The 20,308-nt window shown below is 32.5% G+C and overlaps 2 protein-coding genes across 5 annotated transcripts; both read left to right on the top strand.

Moving 5' to 3' along the window:
- On the top strand, window positions 5,036-8,509 carry LOC109363356 (ER lumen protein-retaining receptor). The gene is made up of 6 exons (XM_019609596.1): window positions 5,036-5,213; window positions 6,058-6,323; window positions 6,445-6,560; window positions 7,443-7,516; window positions 8,106-8,169; window positions 8,262-8,509. The coding sequence occupies exons 1-6, from the start codon at window positions 5,123-5,125 to the stop codon at window positions 8,296-8,298; spliced, it is 648 nt and encodes a 215-aa protein (XP_019465141.1). The 5' UTR covers window positions 5,036-5,122; the 3' UTR covers window positions 8,299-8,509.
- Window positions 13,041-17,884, top strand: LOC109325959 (F-box/FBD/LRR-repeat protein At4g00160-like). 4 transcript variants are annotated; one of them, XR_002105206.1, is made up of 5 exons: window positions 13,041-13,949; window positions 15,625-15,768; window positions 15,860-16,158; window positions 17,468-17,544; window positions 17,586-17,884. XR_002105206.1 is itself a non-coding variant. In XM_019558595.1 (4 exons), exons 1-3 carry the CDS (start codon window positions 13,104-13,106, stop codon window positions 16,139-16,141), a joined length of 1,272 nt encoding a protein of 423 aa, XP_019414140.1. In that variant the 5' UTR covers window positions 13,041-13,103; the 3' UTR covers window positions 16,142-16,158; window positions 17,468-17,884. The 4 variants fall into 4 exon arrangements, 2 of the variants coding, with proteins under 2 accessions (XP_019414140.1, XP_019414139.1); XR_002105205.1 differs by having other exon boundaries at window positions 13,042-13,949; window positions 17,471-17,544; XM_019558595.1 differs by having other exon boundaries at window positions 17,468-17,884.

The raw sequence follows: 20,308 nt of genomic DNA, 5'->3' as shown, positions 1-20,308 counted from the left end.
ATGTGTTGAACATTAAAATTACTAAAGAAATTTCAAGACATAAGTGTGACACACTATAAAGTTATATTTTTACATAATCTAATTTTAAAACAAATTATTTAAACATTTTTTTTACTACTAAGGATATTTCTTCATATTTTGCTAAGAAACTAATCTCTTTTAATGTGTATAGTTGCCCTTCCAACAAATATTACTCACATGAATTAAACTATTAACCTTTTAGTCATCATGATAATTTAACACGGTCTTACACTACTAGTTCAATGTCTTGTTGGTAATTAGGTAGACATTTGTATGACTCTACAAAGTTCACTTAGTCAAATCTAGTTCACCAAATTACCCTTTTAAGCTTCACTTTGACTTTCTGGTGTTACAACTAATTGATCTAAACTATTTCGTAATTTTGTTGCATGTCCAAATTTTGTTTTACCCTTTACCGGTTTGGCTTCCATTCTTAGGGCTTGTTTGAGGGTTGAATTTTGAAAAGAAATGAAGAGAAATGAAAAGCTTGAGAGTCATCTCATAAGTGTATTTCATGGCTCCCAAGCCTTTCCTTTCATTCCCCTCCAAAATTCAATTCTCGAACAAACTCTTAGTGAAATGTTCCTTTTCTTTGCTACGTGAGAATTCCCTACATAACTATATAATCGTCATTAAAATTTAAATCTTCGTCCGAATCTATATTTAAAGGATTTTCTATTCTTCCTCTTAACTTTGTCTTCTCCCCTCAAGCAATAAGTTTATTTTCCTTAAACTTTGCATTGTTTCATTTCTTCATCTCACTCATTCTTAACCTTCCTCAATATCACCTTAAGTAGTAATTTCTACTTCACTTTTATTGTGTTGGAACTTGCATGATTTTAAAGAAAATTTAACGGGGTCATTAACGAGGACTTTTAGGTGTGAAATGAGAAAACTCATAAGTCTTACATATAATAGAAGAGAGAATTTAAAATACTTTATAAGCCTTAAGTGCACCTTTGTGATATGTCTCAAGTGGTACAATGAGTTTTGTGGTAAGTGGGTAGATTGAGCTGGGTTTAGGCTTGCCCAACATAGTTTTCAACAATTTTTTTTAAAATTAATTTTTCTTAGATGTGTGGCTAACCAAGCCAACACATGTGTGACTAAGTTAGCACACAGTTGGAGAGTGGGGAGGAAGAACCGGTCAAGGTGAAGGACAATCTAGTCGTGTGACCTTGGACTCCTCCTGACCATTAGATGATCTGGCCATTTTGGGACGCAATCTCCCATCTGGGTCGTTGGACGAAGGTGGCCGTTGGAGGTCTCAGGCAATAAGTAAAGGTTTCCTCCCTTCATATTTCATCGTCTCAAGTTGAGTACTTTATTCATCATCGTCTTCTTTCTCCCTCATAATCTCTGTCGAAGTATTATCGACCAACTTCTATTTCTTTCTTTTTGTGGTACTAGAATTGGCACATGCAACGAAATTGTGGAAATTTCGAGAACTGACACTAATAGTCAAATTTTGGGTAAATAGAATTGACACAGGTAACCATATTGTGGGTATTTCGAGAATTTATAGTGGTAGCCATATTGTGGGGTATTCGAGTTTAGTTCTTATAGCATAGTGAGAATTCGAAAACAGAGAATTAAACTGTTTTATCAAGGGGATAATATAGTTGATAGTCTGCTTGCACATTTTGGGCACTACCATAAATGTCTTAAAGAGAGCGATTTGATCATGACTTAGTCAGTAAGTATTCTTTTGTCCCATTTAGAATTGTCGCAAGCTACATAAACAGCAATTTTAAGATGTTTCCTCATACAGTGACATTCATAGAGAATATTACTGACTGGACAACTTTGACCTTAACAAACTATTTCAGTTTGATGGGAATAATTTCAAACAGTGACAACATAAGATGAAATTCTTTCTCATCATGAGAAAAACTGCTCACATTCTGAAAACTGATGTCTTAGTAGCCGGAAAAAGCTGAAAAGGATGAGAGGGATAAACTGATTATTGATATAGCTCCATGAAATCAAAGTGATTACCTAAGTAAGGATTTTATTCTGAATGAGTTATCTGATGATCTCTATGATTACTACAACTCATACAAGTCTACCAAATTAATTTGGTATGCACTTGAGAAAAAATATGATACCGAGGAAAGTGTGACTAAAAAATATGTTGTTATTCGCTACCTCAAGTATGAGATGACTGATGATAAATCAGTAGAGTCTTAGTATCATGAGATATAAAAAATTGCTCATGAAATCATTTCTGATGGTGGTAGGGTGTAAAAGTTTGGTTCGATTTGATTTTTTGTGCAATTCAGTGACCGAACCAAATACAAAGACATGGTTTGGTTCACCTCAATTAACCGTAAATTTTATTGCAAGAACCAAATCAAATCGCTCATGAATAGTTTGATTCGATTTGGTTTTCATGGTTATTTTAAAAAAAATGAATAATTGAAAGTTCAAAATATATTATAAAGGACATTGTTTTGTCATAAAATGAAAATTACTACTATTATTATTAAAAAAATTGAAGCTCGTAATTGTTTGTTAGTAACATATACAACAATTACATAATTTAGGAAGAAAAAAATGAATGGTCACATATACAATAGTACAATTAACAATTATATATATATATATATTAGTAACATATATAATAATATAATTTACAACTAGTAACATACATAACACTTTAGTAATATATATATATATATATATCAATGAGTATATATATATATATATATATATCAATGAGTAACGTAATACATATATAATATTACAATTAAAAATTACTAAGTTATATAGCAATACATGTATAATAATTTATGGTATATGTTACTTTTAAATCCAGTACCACAAAAGTTAGAAGATATTTTATCACATATATAACAATTTAGTAAGTAATAACATATATAACACTAACATAATAATAATTTAGTAGCATATATCACTATAATTCATAGTAAATTGATAATTTAAGTTACAAAATTGGTTGAAGAATTCAAGCAACAATACAATATTATTCTTTAGGACATATTTTTTTTAATATGTGGCTCGGTTCTGTTCCAATAGTTCCTAAATTTCTAAAACCATGAACCGAACTGAACATAAATTGTTCCTTAAAAAATAACCGAACTGCGAAACTGAAGCAAACCACATTTTACGGTTTGGTTCGGTTCAGTTATACCGGTTTCGTGGTTTAAACCATAATCGCTAACACCCTAGCCCCTAGACGAGCAATTCCAAGTGGTTGTCATTTTTGACAATCTGCCTCCTGGTTAGAAGGACTTTAAAAACCTTCTAAGGAACAAGACCAAATAATTCTCTTTGGAATCTCTCATCACTCGTCTTCGCATTGAAAAAGAGACTCGTAGATAAGATCAGAGAGATGAGGTTATAATTATCGACAACAACAGGGCTCAGAAGAAATTCTCAGGTGTGGTTCTAAAGCATACTGACAATAATTTTAAGAATCAGAACCGCAATGTGAATAAGACAAAGAACACCAGTTGCAACAAGAATTTGAACCCTAGAATATCCAATATGCTAAACTACCTGCTAAGAATGACTCTGGCAACTTGTTTATCTGCTTTAAATGTGGAAACCTATGTCATATGGCATGCAAATGCATGAATAAACTAGTGGATCATCATCCAGAAGCCAACATAATTGATGAACCACTTATGGTGGTGTTATCCGAGGTTAATATGGTTGGAGGATCTGATGGATGGTGGGTAGATATTGGCGCCTCCCGCCATATCTACTATGATCATGTTATGTTAAAAACATACACTGATGCTGATGACAAGAAAGTGTTGTTGGATGATTCTCACACCGTTGTTATATATTGTTTAAACTAGTGATGTGGAGTAGGGATGACAAAAATATATGATCTATGGATACCTTTCAAAATACCCATAATGGATACCATAAAAATAGCTTATGGGTGGAGATGATATCATAATTAACGCCCTATATTACATATATATATTTTAATTAAATATTTTATATATTTTATACTTTATTATAAATATTTTATATATTTTATACTTTATTATAAATATTTTAACAATATATTTTGTCTATTTTATTATTATTTGATAATAAATTTAGTGATTGGACTATAATCATAAAATATCATATACATATCATATTACTCAAGTAATAATTAGTTTTATATAGATTATTATAAAATATATAAAAATATAATTAAAATTGAAAACTCGTTGGGCATGGGCACGTGTATGCACTACTATACTCGCTCAGCCCGTTATCATCTTAATGTGCAGCTGAAGTTTACATCTAGGAAGACTTTGATTCTCAAAGATGTGATGCACACTCAAAAGATGAAGAAGAATTTAGTTTATGGTTTTCTTAAGTAGACTGATTTACCTAGACCATATGGGCATACTTATATACTCTATACTTCTATCTATATTTATACTATATATAAAGTTAAAACTTTAAATAACTATCACTATGATTTTATTTTCTTATTTTACCCTTAATATTTCTTATTTCTAAAGTAATAACTATAATTAATATATCTCACTTTAAGTTGGATATCATAATAAATACAAAAATTATAACATGAAATACATCAAATAAAAAATATTCTAATTCTCATAAAATAAAAAATACAAATTTAATACTTAATATTATAAAATAAGAATGCAGGTCGGCAGACATGAAGTATCTATTAACACACTAGTAAAAAGGTAAAATAAAAATAAAAAAATATTTTGTTGGAACCATACAATTAAAGTGACACAATATGAATTTATAACTTATATCAATATGTTGTATTACATCACCCTAATTATTATTCTTATATAAGAGTGAGTGTAATATTTATGTGTGTAAAGATTTGTACCAAACCAATACATTATTAACTAATTATTTGCATTAACGTATGAAGAGTCAATAATAATTTTTGAAAGCATTTCTTTTGATTTTTTTTTGGGTACATAGAAGCATTTCTTTTGATAATTGTATTAAAGTATGATATAAGATTGAAGGAAAAGTGATACATTTTATATAAACATGTTCATAGTGTTCTGGGGATATTGTTGCAGAATTGTTGAAAGCAAAGAATTTGTGATCGACCCATAATCTGAGATCCGATCGATAAAAAATGAATATTTTCAGGTTATCTGGGGATATGACCCATTTGGCTAGTGTCCTTGTCCTTCTCCTCAAGATCCATACCATCAAATCTTGCGCTGGTATCATATCATTTCTCATTTTTTTCAACATTAATGTTATTCATTTTGTGTTGGATTGGATAAAGTTTTGATTTTTAAATGTGGGTTTTGTGAGAATGTTATTCATATCAATGGGACAATTAAAACTTGTGAAATTATTATATGTTTTGTGATTTCATGAGTAATTATATGTTAAGGAAGACACAAAGTTGGGTTTCCACAATTGGAAACAATGCTGGAAAATGTGGCCAGAATTGCATTCACGATACCTAAGGCTAGAAAGGAGTCGAATCAGTGTTCAGGTTGATAAGGATTTGTTAAGCTCGAAAATCGACTCGACTTCAAATCGAGCTATGTTTCCCACTCGAATTCGGCTCAATTGAATTTCGCGAAATGTTCGACTCGACAACTCAAATTGGTTTGGTTCGTCGAGAGTTTGCGAAGTGTTTGGTTCGTCGAGAGTTTGCGAAGTGTTTGGTTCAACTCACTTACTCTTGTTTTCTACACTATATATATACAAATTTATACATACTTGACACTCATATATAATTAAGCAAACTCGTGAATCAAACTGTACTTAGCTCAAGTTTGATTCGTTTGGTTCATGAACCAATATTATCAAGCTAAATAACAATTCATTTTCGAACGAATGTCGAGTTGGTTCGGTTTATTGTCAACCTTTGCAAAACTCTTGTGGAGACTCTTGAAACCGCAATATTGCGATCACATTTACAGTTGGGGAGTGCAATTTAAAACGCTAGAAAGAGTGACAAAGAATAAGGATTTATTCTTCAGAGTTCAGAGTAGTAGGCACCAACAGAAATTTGGTTGTTTTTGACATTGGATACATCTTATCTATACGCAGGTGTATCGTTGAAGACTCAAGAACTCTATGCACTTGTTTTTGCTTCTCGCTACTTGGATATCTTTACTCATTATATATCAGTATATAATACCACTATGAAGTTGATTTTCTTAGGAAGCTCATTTTCTATTGTGTGGTACATGAGGTACCACAAGATTGTTCGTAGAACATATAACAAAGATCAAGATACTTTTCGCCATTATATTCTTATACTTCCCTGCTTACTATTGGCTCTAGTTATCAATGAGAGATTCACATTTAGAGAGGTTAGTATGCAACTGTTGTTATTTGTTGTCCGTAACTGTTGTGCAACTATTTACATACCCTTTCGACTTTTCTCTAAGCTGATTGTGCATTAACTTGCTAAAACATATTTACATGGATTAGGTGATGTGGGCATTTTCCCTGTATTTGGAAGCCGTTGCTATACTTCCTCAACTAGTATTGTTACAGAGAACTAGAAATATTGACAATTTGACAGGACAATATGTGTTTCTTCTCGGGTAAGTTATGACCCCCTTCATCTGGTTTTAAACAGTATTATATGTTTCTAGATCTTTGTAGTTCTTAATATTGCATTTAGCGATGGAATTGGAAACTATTATGTTTTGAAGATGTGTCACCTACTGATCAACAGCCAAATAACTGAAAAATGTTCAAATTATATGATCTCTAGCTAACAGTTTTTATGTGTCGGATCGAAAGTCCGACTGACTGATTATGGTCCCCAAGTTTTTGCAACTACACATGTGACACTTAGGCTTAGTACCTAAATAAAATCCCGGACTATGAAGGTTATGTTTTTAGTTTTCTTCATCTTCTCATTTTTTTCATAACCAATTCCTACTTCCCAGACAGTTAGTAGGACTTCAAAGTACATATCAGATTATTATTTTTCATTCTAGACCGTTGCACAAGCCTGGAGATGATTCGACTAAAATACCAACCTTAATTTCCCGAGGTTACACGAGCTGTTAAGTTTCATCTGATACAGGATTTTAGCGCTTCGGTTCCAAGAATCAATGAAACGATGATCCCTTTGTCTTTTACTCCTATTAGATTTCCCTGGCTCATGGCATGGGCATAAGAGTAGTCACTTGATAACTTTTACAAGCTTGTAGTCTCACTTTTGCTCGATTCTGTCTACGAAGCTAATATGAAATCTAACCTATATTACGTCTGTTAATGTCAAGTGTCAACTATTTGAGCTTTGGGGGCCTAATGAAGATTCCTTTGTTTAAGTAGTTCATTTCATCTTTGTATAATTTCCCTGCAATTTGTTCATGATGTGATGCATATGCATTTTTTATCAATTCACTTATAACTTTTTTTGAAGTCTGTGGATCATAAAAACTAATATACTTTTTTTGTATGCCTAACTGCAGTGCGTATAGAGCACTATACATTCTCAATTGGATCTACCGCTACTTTACCGAGCCCCACTTTATCCATTGGATAAGTACGACTCCTTTTCTCGTGTTTTATGGTTATCCTTATTGTTTTATGCTTTTTCTGCATATTAGTAGCTACATCTTCTTTGCAGTAGTCAACATATTTTTTGTGGTTTGGTATTGTGTTCCTAGTTGCATATTCTCAATTTTCATACTATATGAAAATGTGGAAAATCTAGATGTATTTAAAGCATTGTGCTGTATTCCTTATCATTTAAACAACCATAACACAAGCCTGGTTTCTAAGCCCTTTGAAATATTTACCAAATCTTGAATTCACAGCATAGAATTCACTACAGGAGGATTTTTGTTCCACATTTGACGCAACGATAAAGTTGTTGCTTAGTGACCATGAAGTCACGAGTTCAAATCCTGAAAATAGTCTCTCCGCTTGCAGGGTAAGGTTGCATACGTCTACCCTCCCCTGATTCCACTAAGTCGGAGTCTCGTGTACCGGACCACCCTTTTTATATGCACGGTGTAATAAATAATAATATTCATGAACTGAGTTTCTGTTACTTATGAATTTGGGGCATCCCATTATTGCTTCCCCTGAAAATGCCTTCCTGATTCCATTTGGTATGCTCTATATTGCAGCATGGATTTCGGGCCTTGTTCAAACACTGCTCTATGCCGACTTCTTCTATTACTATTTCCAAAGGTAAGTTGTCCTACTTTTCGTATCCATTTTTATTTAATTCTAGCATTCCTTATTCAACCGAGTCGCGAGCATTTACAAATTGCGCCATGCAGTTGGAAGAACAACCAAAAGCTTAATCTTCCGGCATGAGCTCCACATTTCTTGAACAACAAGGTTCTTATGTGGACAATTAACAATGAAGCAGACAAGATCCATGTATTTGTTTGGACATAGTGGTTTCTGAATTATGGTTCCATATATGTTCTTTGTTACTCCTTCAAATACTACTGTTCTAATTACTAGGAACATTGTTAGACAAAAATACAACAATTGTTTGTGATTGTAATCATGCAATTTTAACTTGAGAAAGTATTGAAAAAGATATATATATGGGTCACAAAGCTTGTTTCTTCCACTTCCTTTTCCTTCTGTAAAGATCATGGATATTGACTTGTGTTATATTTCATGGTAAAGAGTTGAAAATTGTGGGTCAGAATTTGTTGGAAGTATACTCAATTCTGAGGTCAATTGCATAAGACAAAAGAACCAAATCTAATAGATCACTTATGGTAACATGATAAATGTATAGAATTGATTAAATTGCACATTTGAAAAAGAAATTAAAAGGTGACAAAAAGGAAATGGCACTATAAACTATATGAAAAAGATATATGACCAATTAACATGTATCAAATTTGAAAAAGAAGTATGAGAATCTTCTAATGATTTAACTAGAGCAAGAAATTTCAAGAACTTTTAGCTCATTTTATTTATGAGATAAATGATTAATCCACATTTATTAAATTTGAAAAGAAGTAGGAGAGTCTTCTAATGTTTTAATAGGAGCATGAATTTCCAAGAACATTTGGCTCATTTTATTTATGAGCATAATATCATTTTTCAATCAGTGAAAATTTTTATACTATCACTCATGAATGATGTATGGATAGTGTAAAAGTTCCTTACGTTGTCATTATCATCCTTTCTGATATGTGTCAAGGATGGGCAACTCACGATTTGAATGAAAAACCTTCGACTAATGCAAGAAATGAAAGATTAAGCTTTATTGAGTTTACAGGGGTTGAAATCACTAAAATAAATGATGAATCTGTAAGGTTCGTATTTGACCATGCATGATAAAATGATGTGAATATGTGAAGTAACAATAGGACTTGGGGGCCGTGGTCGAACACCTTTCATTTTTCTTCCAATTCTTTGAATAATTGTAATTTCCCTTTGAATAAGTGGTCCCTTCTGATCTAAAACTCACATTTTTGTTATGATGTATGTGATCTTTCAAATATTTGCATCTTCCTTGTCCCAAAGGATTTAGTGGGAGACAAAACATTTATTGCTCTCTTAGAATTTGCATTTTCATTAATGATGGTTTTCTTCTTATCTAGTTCTGCAAACAAACCTACTTCTATCTTGATGAATGAATATATCTTGAATTACAACTTAAACATATTGCTTAGTGCATATATTGTGGGGAGTGTTCTCTTTGCTTCTTAGTTGAACCGATCTAGAGACTAATTATTGGGCTAATTATTCTTTGTGGCATCCAACTATTGGTTTATCAACCATGCTTAGCTGTGGCACCACTTGAGTTCTTCATTTCCCTTTCTTACCTTCCACAAATTCATCTTTAACCTTGTTTTTTATGTTAGTGCATGTTAGTTAAGTTACAATCCTACACTCATAAACACCTAAATATGTAAGCATTCCACTAGAATAGTCATTCAACAAGGATCTGCAAAGTAGGTTTGCATCAAGTGGTATCTAGAGCCAGCTCTAGGAAGAGTAAAGGAATAATCGAGCTTTCTTGAAACCGTGATCGATGTAATATGATGTTGAAGATGAACAAAGCTTTCAAATTCGATGTCATATCCCAGGGAAGTTATGTTTTCTCATTGTTGATGTTAAGTATCATTCTAACAATATTAGTATTGTCGCACCATGACTTTCGACTGCACGACTTTATTAGAGTCACCACTACATTTTATGGTAAAAAATGTAGAAAATATTTTAGCCCAATTACATTGGGTTGTGAATTTTTGATATCCAAGTTCAGGAGTCAGTTATGGAATATGTAAGGTATTAGCACCTTATCTGCTCATTTTAAACGACACCCCTCAGTAAATGATATCGCTTATATTATGCTTTTAAAATTATTTGGTTATTTAATTAATTATTAAGGAGGTAAAAAATTATTTATTTATTATTGTGCTTGACAAGGTGAACTTGCTCCTATGTATCCCTATTTTAGATAGGGAATCAATGTTATGTAGTTCTTAGTTGGAACCTGGTTGTTGGTTGAATGTTTTAATTATGGAAAGAAGTGACGTAGCGTGACCGTCCGAATGATGAGTTGAGAGAAAGAAGCACTCAGATATGACTTTTCATTCATCCTTAATGTGGTTGACAAATTTATTTTTTAGTGAAAATATTTGTTTTGAATATTTATATATTAATGAGAATGATTTTATTATTAATTGTTATTGATTATCATTTAAAATAGTACTTTTGTTGATTTTAGGAATTAATCGAATGAAAAGAAGCGGCGTAGCGCGACCGTTCGAAGATAATATGAGAGCGAGAAACATTTTCGTGACCCCCTCCATCTTTGATTAATCCCAAAATTTATATCACAAACATTTATAATTAATATTCTTAAGTATAAGTATTGTACAAAAATAATTTTTTTTATAAATGATAATTTTTATTATAGCAACAAAGTTCGAGTTACTTTTTGGTTGACAAAAATTTCTATTTAAATTTCAAATAAGAGTTTATTGATCATTTGCTATATTAAAGAGATTTTTATCCCCTTTGCTATACGAAGACATGTTCTCTTTTATTTGATGTACCATGACATAAAACAAAACTTGCATTATTGCTTGGTTCTTCCAACACACTCTATTTTCATCATAATGGACATATGATAACTTTTGTTTCTTTATCTCTTGATGCTTCACGCAATGATTAAATTAAATTAAATTAAATAAAAGATAGAACTAGAGAGAAAAGAAGAAAAAAAGGAAATAAAAAGAGCTTAGATAAAATAGGAAAGGAGAGAAAATAAAAATAATTGAGAGAAAAGTGAGGAAAAAAAAGTTGGAATACTAATGTATCTAATGTACTTTCTATTTCTAGTGTTTTTTTTCTTTTGTGCAGAATTTGCGAAAAGAAGTTGACATCGCCCCAAGTGCTTCATTGCTCTTCCAACTCGATTTTGGAAGTTTATCTCAAGTGGACAAGAAGAACAATCACCATGAAACCATCACACAATTTCAAATGACACACACTCAGTCAATCCTCAATAAAGAAGTGAATTCGATGATAAATTCTTTTAAAGAAGGAGGGAATGAAGTGTGCTAGGAAGTGAAAGATTAAGCCTTATTGGTATCACAATAGTGCTTGGAATCATTAAAATAAAGGATGAATATATAAGGTTCGTATTTGATCCTAGAGGATAGAATAATGCAAAGTTATGAAGGAACAACACGACTTGGATGTTGTGCGATCGTGTAACTTTTCAATTTTCTTCCAGTTTTCTGAATAATTACATTTCCCCTTTTGAATAAATGGGTCTAGACCTTTTCAAAAGGTTTGCCTTTTCTTTGTACCAAAGGACTTACTGGAGGACAATACATTTATTGTTTCTTCGAATTTACATTTTTATTAATGGAGGTTGTTTTTCTATCTAGTTCAACAGCCTATAAATGTGCTTCCATTTTGATGAATGAACACATCTTGAATATTAGCTTAAACATATTGCTTAATACATATTGTGAGAAATGTTCTCATTGGTTCTTAGTTCAACCGATTCAAGAACTTATTGTTCGGCTAATTACCCTTAGTGACATCCAATCATTGGTTATCAACTACCATCGGTTGTAGCACCACTCGAGTTCTTTATTTCCCTTTCTTACCTCCCACAAATTCATTTTCAACATTGTTCTTTATGTTATTATATCTTAGTGAAGTTACAATCCTAAACTTGTAATAACCCAAATATATTCATTGAATAAATATTTAAAGAATAAAATAAACTGATTTAAATCATTGATGAATTTGATTAAAATTATTATATTCTCAATTAATGAATTTACAATGCAATAAAATTTAATTTTGTCTAATGCAAATACAAAAAAGATTTAATATGTATATATTAATAGTATAATTATTTTTACACGATCAATACATTATTCATTATTCATATCTTAACTATCATCGTCCTCATATAAAAGTAATAAAAATTAATGGTGGATGATATATTATAATTATAATAAACTTTACACCAATATTCCATAAATATTAAAATATCGGTGAAAGAGGTTCACAACAAATATATTACATGATTAACCTTTATAAAATGTTAGTGCTGATATTTAAATTTAAATATACACTAATATTTTTTTCATTTCATTTTTCACCTTTGCAAGTCATATTATAACTCTCTCCTTCACCCAATAAATATATTATAAATTTCCCAACTAAGTTTCTCTAAAGTAGCAAAACACAAAAAAAAAATTCATGAAAGTAAATTCCAAATCAAGATATATATCACTAAATACCAAATACCAAATCTAAATAAAAATATAATATATTCTCAATATACCCAGGTTCTTACAGATTTTCACAATCCATCTTATAACACATTTTATATTCTCTATGCAATATTTATTATTATTATTTTTATCATTTACCATATTAAAATCATTGACTATATCTATTTTTCAATTATTACCTTTAATATTAATAAATATTAAACAAAAGTAAAATTATACTCTTATAATATCTTACAAATACATTTCATCATTACATATATAAAGTAAATTATATATAGCTTATCTTTGAGACACATGTCATACAACTAACCTTCTCATCTTTTTCTCTATATAAATAAATATTACTCTCTCAATTCACCTCACAATCCAAAAAAAAGAATCCCAATGCCTCAAACTTCCATTCCACCACCACAACGCCGCCATCTTCCGCCCATCACGGCGGTTGAAACCACCGATAAAATTAGCCAACTCCCTGACGTCCTCCTGACTAAAATCCTCTCACTTTTACCCACCAAACAGTCTGTCAGAACCGGCATTCTTTCTAAAAGATGGCGCCCTTTATGGACATCTGTCCCTCTCCTGGACTTTGATGACGAAATTCCCTTCGACCGGTCCGAGTCAGAGACCGGTCGAAAGGAAGATCTTATTAAAACCCAAAACTCGACCGGGTTCACTGATTTTGTTTATTCTGTTTTCCTCTTTTATGAGGCTGAACCGGTGAACCGGTTTCGCCTCCGCTGCGCGAACTGTTCCGACTCAAACATTACTGCTTGGGTCGGACAGGCTGCGCAGCGGAAGGTGAAAGAAATAGAGCTCACTCTATCGCTCTCACGATACGTGGCTCTGCCACGTAGGCTCTTCAATTGCGACACCGTTTCGGTGATGAAACTCAACGGCGTGTTTCTTAACGCGTTGGTTTCGTTCTCCGTGAAGCTTCCTAGGCTTAGGGTTCTTCATGTTGGGGATAGGGTTTTGTTTGGGTGTCATGATTGTATTGTTATGCTTCTCAATGGGTGTCCAGTTCTTGAGGATTTGTCGATTGAATCGAGTTATAGTGATGCTTGTGGAGGACGAGTTTGTGCTAAGGGTGATTTTGAGTTGAATTTGAAGAATTTGGTTAAAGCGAAAATTGGGTTTTCATGGAAGAAGATATGCCAGAAATCAATGTTCTTGTTCTTTCAGTCGCTTTCTAATGTTCGGTTTCTTTCAATAACACATTCAACTGCTGCGGTATGAGACCTCTCAATTCATTGCTATATTTAATTTTAACTTTTGTGTGTGTTGTTCAATTTGGTTGTTATGAGAGTTCAAATCCTGGAAACAGTTATCTATAACGGTTCGAGTGGGTAAGGCTGCCTACTCTCCTCAGATTCCACTAAGTGAGAGTCTCGGGCACTAGGCTGCTTTTCTCTCGCTTCATTTAGCCTGCTTACTAGTAACGGTTTGGTGTAACACATACTGGTATACATATGAAAGAAGTCTTTGTAATAATAACGTAGAAAGTGACTAATCATATAGAACTGGTACCGAGCAGTGACAACCATGTAACTATGGTCTGGAACATTAAACTTAAAATCAATTAACACGATGTTGCATTAAATTTAGTGTCTTGGAATTGAACTAGTAATATTACTATTCAAGAGTTTAAAAATGGATGCTCAGTTTCTTTTTGTTGTTGTTATTGCTGATACTCCTGAAAATGCTATCAGGGAAATAGAGTTATTCTTTCCTGACTAAAATAATGTGACGCCGCACTGAATTCCGTATCGGAACTGGATATGTTGTTGAAGTTATAAACTAATTAATGACAGAACATGGAACATTATGGCCACACTTGGAAATGCTATAGCAGCATTGCAGATTGCACAAGCCTCTGCAGCAAAAAAGTGGCTGCAATGAAAAATTCAAAGAAGTTGTATGAAACACATAATTGACAATTCTAGTGTTGTTCGAAAGTTTTATACCACAATAATATAAAAGTTTGGTGACAGCTAGTGATAAGGGACAGATAGAAGTGGGAAAAAAGAAGTAAGAATTACTTGCAAAAAGACTGAGGATGGTTAACTGCTTAGTGAGTGTAAAGATAATAACGAACATGCATCACGGTGATACATGAACAAGAAGGGAGAAAGAACCACAAAAAGAATGGTGACTGCACCTTATGAACAGAAGGAGAAGGATCTACATGCAGGAAACAGTTACAAAGTTGCACCTGATACTGGTTTGAGGGTTACAGCCAGAGCAAGGTTGAAGTGATCCAAAACAGAGTTTCAGAGCAAACCCTAAATTTGGTTTCAACAGAGCAAGCTTGCTGAGTGTGATGCTCTCTGTCCAAGTGATTTGTGATCCTTAAATTAGATTGTGGGTGTTGAGGGACCTAAAAGTCCCTAATTTGGTGCTGGCCATTGGATGAAAGTAGGTTTGGTGAGGTTAAATAGGAATTTTGGCTCCCTGTAAAATCATTATGATTATAGCGTACTGTCGGAGTACTCCATGTCACAAGACTGACAACAGTGAAAAGCATTCAGGAACTTCCATTGCTCCTGTCTTCTTTACCGCCATAGTGGCTGTTATTGACAACTCCACTGGCTTCTGGTGAAACAAATTTCACACAATACTTAATTTGTTATTTGGTATGAATCAAAGGGTTAATTAACCCGTATCCGTAATGTTGCTAAAATTTCTTATACTCCGACATTGAAATTAACACAGAAGTCTCACTTTGTTCAGTTAACAAAATTGTACACTGTCCCAATATAGGATCTATACTTCCTTGATCCTTCAGTTACTTGCCATTATCTTTTTTATTTATTTCTACAGAAGGTTATGATTTATAGGAAGGAGCTCTTTTTTTCTTCCTTTTCCTCTTTCTTCTTTGATGATTTGCTTCTCTTTCTTCATGCAGTGTCTGAAGTATGCTTTAGCCAGTGATATTCCAATGTTCAACAATTTAATCCAGTTGGAAATTTCATTTGGGAACTATTATTGGGATTTGTTAGCCAAATTGCTTCAAAATTCCCGTAGGCTTGAAGCTCTTATCGTTCATAAGGTTTGCTGAGTTGAACACTGAATTTTGTTTTATTTGTTATTCACTTTGTATTTGTTATTGCAGGATTGAACGCTGAATTTTGTTATTGCAGGAAACACAGAAATATACAAAGGGACAAGATTCTAAATGGAATAATCCGCTGCATGTTCCTGACTGCCTTTTGGTGCATCTCAAAACATTCTGCCTTAAAGAGTATCAAGGATGGGAAAGTGAAAAGGAATTTGTAGGGTATATCCTGCAGAATGCAAGAGTGTTGGAGACAATGACAATTTATATCGCAAGTTCCCTAGATTTAGATGCACATCTCCAAATTCGCAGAAATTTGTCTACTCTTCAAAGAAGCTTCCAATCCTGTCATATTGTATTTCATTGAACCTTGTGTCTTAACAGGTATAATTTTTTTTGTACTTTTTTTCATTGTACATGTACTAAATTCACAGGTTTCATGATTTAAAAACCTTCGTGTCATGGTATGTGTTTAGCAGGAAGCAGGAGATGTAAAATATTTAAGAAAAGGAAGAAAGAACTATATTTAACTTGGAGGCTTTCCCCCCCTCTCGGCTAATTTCAGGATCAATATCTAAAAGATTTCTAATTATAGCATTTGCGATTTTTACAGAGTCCCGTGCCCTTCCTAGTTCAATTAGTAGCTAGTCAAATGGGGTCTTTTCTTTCTTTAGGTGTCAAGGTATCTTTAAATGTATTAAAGAGCCTGTAAGATATGTTCCCTTTTAAAATCTTAGGAGAGAATACTATTCCTCACTTTCTCTATGTACATTGTCTCATCGTCAAGTCCGAAATGGTTAAATGCTCAAAAGAAAATCAGCTTGATCTGGAGAGAATTCTGTTTATGGAGGTTTCCTTTTTACTTGATATATTGGTGTAATTAGGTTTACCCGGGGAAATTTAAACATATAATGGGGTTAAGCTAGGGTGAAAACGGACAGCCTAGGACTTAAATTGGACTTTGCCATTTCAGGATTTTAATGCAACAATAGTTCCACCATTGGTTGCCTCTTATGTTTTGTGTGATAGGCTTTTGAATAAAATCCCTTCCATACAGAAGTCTTCCATCCTTTGACAGCAGTGGCTTAATGGTTTCGATAATCCTAAAATTGTGGGATTGATGGTATCGATTTACTTATATTGGACATAGCAAAAGACTTAGTTTTGCCCCCTTCAGTGAATTATATAAAAAAAAGGCTATAGTTATGTTATGGATGGTAGAATTAGTCACCTCTTGGCATATAGGGTTGAGGTATTGGACAATGAAGTACGGAACAAGTTGAATATAAATGATAAAGTTGAAAGATCTAGAGATTGATCCACCCAATGCAAATATGTCATTTGATCAAGGGTCCCATTTCATTTTATGATCTTTTATTATTATTGTTATTGAAGTAGTGTATGGCAACACAGTGTTGTTTGATTCATATAAGCTGAACCCACCTAGTGGGGGAAACTTTTGTTGTTGTACAATAGTTTTTACAACAACTTGGTACAGTTAAATTGAGTAATGTTTGAGATAATATAATAATTCTCATGCCTGTTGGGGAAAAAGTTTCTAATGTTTCATGTCATATAAGTCTAACCCTTCCTCTGGTGTTTTAATGATTTCTAATATCATGATGAATGTAGTTGAATTTCAATATATAACATGGAAATTTTAGTTCTTATGATTTCTGAATGCTTTTTTAAGCAGGAAAACCAAGCACCAGAAGTTTCAAGTGTAGAGATGTTCTGCATCAATTTGCTGATGAAGCCTATTTTGATCTGGGCAGCATTATGTTTGAGGCTTTTCCCTATGTTGTTGCAGATACTCTAGTTCCTTTCTTTTGTTAGTTATAAATTTTAAGAACACTTGGCTGATTTAAATACTTGTATTGTCTAAAGATATTTATTTCCCTAATGTGGCAGAGGGAAAAAAACTAGAACCAAATAGTAAATTTTGGTATACTTCAAAGTCACCATCCCTTGAATCTTGTTTTGTGGTTGTCAACTTCTTATGTTTGTTGTAATGGTGATGGTATAAGGGTATGTCTGTTTACTAGTTTGTAAAACTGTTCTCTATTTTTCAAAAAGAAAAAAAGAAAATTGTTTGGTAGCAGTGTTCTGTAAAATATGGTAAATCTCTCTCTCTCAAAGTTGTTTTTTTTCTCGGATTGTGTTTTTGGTGGTAAGTGGTAACCTTGAATTTAATGACCCATTGATAACATGGTTTTCTTATTAATTTATGATCTCTAATTAATGACTCATTAATACAAATATCAATTTATCAATTGTTCATTAGTAAAAGATTTTCTTATTAATTAGATGATTCATCAGTAATGATCCATCAAAAAAGAGATTTTTTTACTAGTTAGGTGATTAATCATTTTCTTATTTTTTATTTAATTACCCAGAGGTGAGATCATGAGAAAAGAAACAAGTTTGCCACATCTTCGAGAGAGAACAATGAGTACTAATGTAATGTTCACTAGTGTAAATCAACTCAAAGGGAGAAGAAAATATGAAACTAAAAAGAGAAATTAAATAAGGGAATAAAGTATTTCCTCATATCATAAGATAACTTATTTTTTTCGACCAATAAATATATGACATGTGTACTATTTTGTTGAGTTTTAGATATATTTTTATAAAAAATGATTAAATATAACATATGTCATGATTTTAGTGGCTATAAGGAGATAACTTATCTCCTTATAACAGAAAATACTTTATTCATATTAAATAAATAGAAAATGTTAGGACAAAAAGAAACACACCTGATTGTGAGGATGACACAGACTTGGAGGGGGAAGAGTGCATGAAAACATAGGGAGAACAATTCATCTGGATGATTCACACTATACGTAATTATCGCCATTGTAACGAGCCTGATATATTCTCCTACTAAATATTCCTATCCACAAAAGAGTGACATATGTCACAAGGTATACTTTATTTATCAGTGATTGGTTTACAAGTGACATGTGTCACTTTCTTGTGGAGTAGAAGGACTAGTAGGATAATTTAGTAGAAGAATATATCATTACTCGAATTATTTATGACACTTATATAGGGTTCAATGCAATGCTCTCGTGGTGAGTCAGTCCATCATATCATTACCCTTAATATGAACCAATGTAAAGACTTAACATCTAATGTTAGTGATTCATGAAATTTAGATCATCAATCACTCACACTAATCTTCTTTTTAACTCTTATATGGAACATTTGATAAGTAACTCTTATATCTTAGGGTTAGAGAAGTAGTATCGACTTGAACCTTATCTTCTTACCCTATTCGAGTAGAAAAGCGGCGAGTAGTTATTGTATTGTTTTTTCCTTTTCTCAATATTGATAAGACAATATAGACCAATGTTGTATCTTCTTTCTTAATTCTAGTCACTACGCGAGAACAATTTAACAACGCTCATTTTTGGGATTTAACATCGCTTTCAGATGTTGTATATGTGAGCGTAGTAGAATGTCAGCATGATTCAACAGCGTAGAGCGTATGCTGTTAGTGCCTCCTCTAGAGAGCACTATTATATATATTATACATATAAGAGTGTTGGCTACATGAAGCGCTATTGTATGTTGTAATTATACCAACATCCCTCTATAGAGCACCATTATATGTGATACATACAACAATGCTCTTTATAGGGATGTTGTATGAATCACATATAACATCACTCTACAGAAAGAGCGCTCTACAAAAAGAGCGCTATTATATGTTATACGTAAGACAACGCTCTCTATAAGGAGTGTGTTGGACCAGACTGTGACCGAAGGCATTAGTTCCATGGGTCTTTCCTTCTTATAAACTCTTTCACTCCTCTCCGCATATCCAATGTGGGACTTCACACTTGAATAAACCCAACAGAGTGCTATAGAATGTTATACTTACAACAATGTACCTACAAAGAGCATTGTTGTATGTATAACATTCAAGAGCGCATGCTAGAGCTTCCCTAACATGTGCTGTTGATTGTTACACATTAATACATATATATACTCATTAGTAGTGTATATCCAAAAGTTTGTATTATTAGCATCAATCTAGTACAAATACAAACAAACAATATATCATGTCAATTATGTTTTGCCAGAAACAGTAAGTATAATATATGCAAATTACAAACAAATAAAATAATGATATAATTATACAAAGCATCCATCAACAAATTTTTTATCTACATTTTCCTTTTCTTTGATTGTTTTTAGATTGTAACATCATTGTTTGGAGGAACATATTTATTCACCCAAAACCCTCATCATGATCATCTCTTGTATACAAATCATCATCTGTAGTTGATCCACTCTCATGTGACTGTGATGCCCCAATTACAAAAAATGGATCATTTTCAACATTAATATCTTCATGTTTTTTGTCATCAATATTATTGACGATTATTTTGTTAATCAAAAGAATAATGAACCATTTCATATCAGCTGTGTCACTAACATAGAATACTTGTTGAGCCTGTGATGCTAGAATAAATGGTTCATTTTTATATACTGGCCTATTAAGATCCACATGCATGAACCCTAA

The sequence above is a fragment of the Lupinus angustifolius genome, chromosome LG13, assembly GCF_001865875.1.
Source record: "Lupinus angustifolius cultivar Tanjil chromosome LG13, LupAngTanjil_v1.0, whole genome shotgun sequence".
Taxonomy (NCBI): Eukaryota; Viridiplantae; Streptophyta; class Magnoliopsida; order Fabales; family Fabaceae; genus Lupinus; species Lupinus angustifolius.
This window is presented reverse-complemented; position numbering and strand designations above follow the sequence as displayed.

Bases quoted from the DNA above. Each gene is read 5' to 3' on its own strand.
- LOC109363356 (XM_019609596.1), top strand. From the start codon at position 5,123: ATGAATATTTTCAGGTTATCTGGGGATATGACCCATTTGGCTAGTGTC. The intron at 6,561-7,442 runs GTAAGTTATGAC...GCCTAACTGCAG, and splicing joins CAATATGTGTTTCTTCTCGG to TGCGTATAGAGCACTATACA. The intron at 7,517-8,105 runs GTACGACTCCTT...TCTATATTGCAG, and splicing joins CCACTTTATCCATTGGATAA to CATGGATTTCGGGCCTTGTT.
- LOC109325959 (XM_019558595.1), top strand. From the start codon at position 13,104: ATGCCTCAAACTTCCATTCCACCACCACAACGCCGCCATCTTCCGCCC. The intron at 13,950-15,624 runs GTATGAGACCTC...TTCTTCATGCAG, and splicing joins TAACACATTCAACTGCTGCG to TGTCTGAAGTATGCTTTAGC. The intron at 15,769-15,859 runs GTTTGCTGAGTT...TTGTTATTGCAG, and splicing joins AAGCTCTTATCGTTCATAAG to GAAACACAGAAATATACAAA.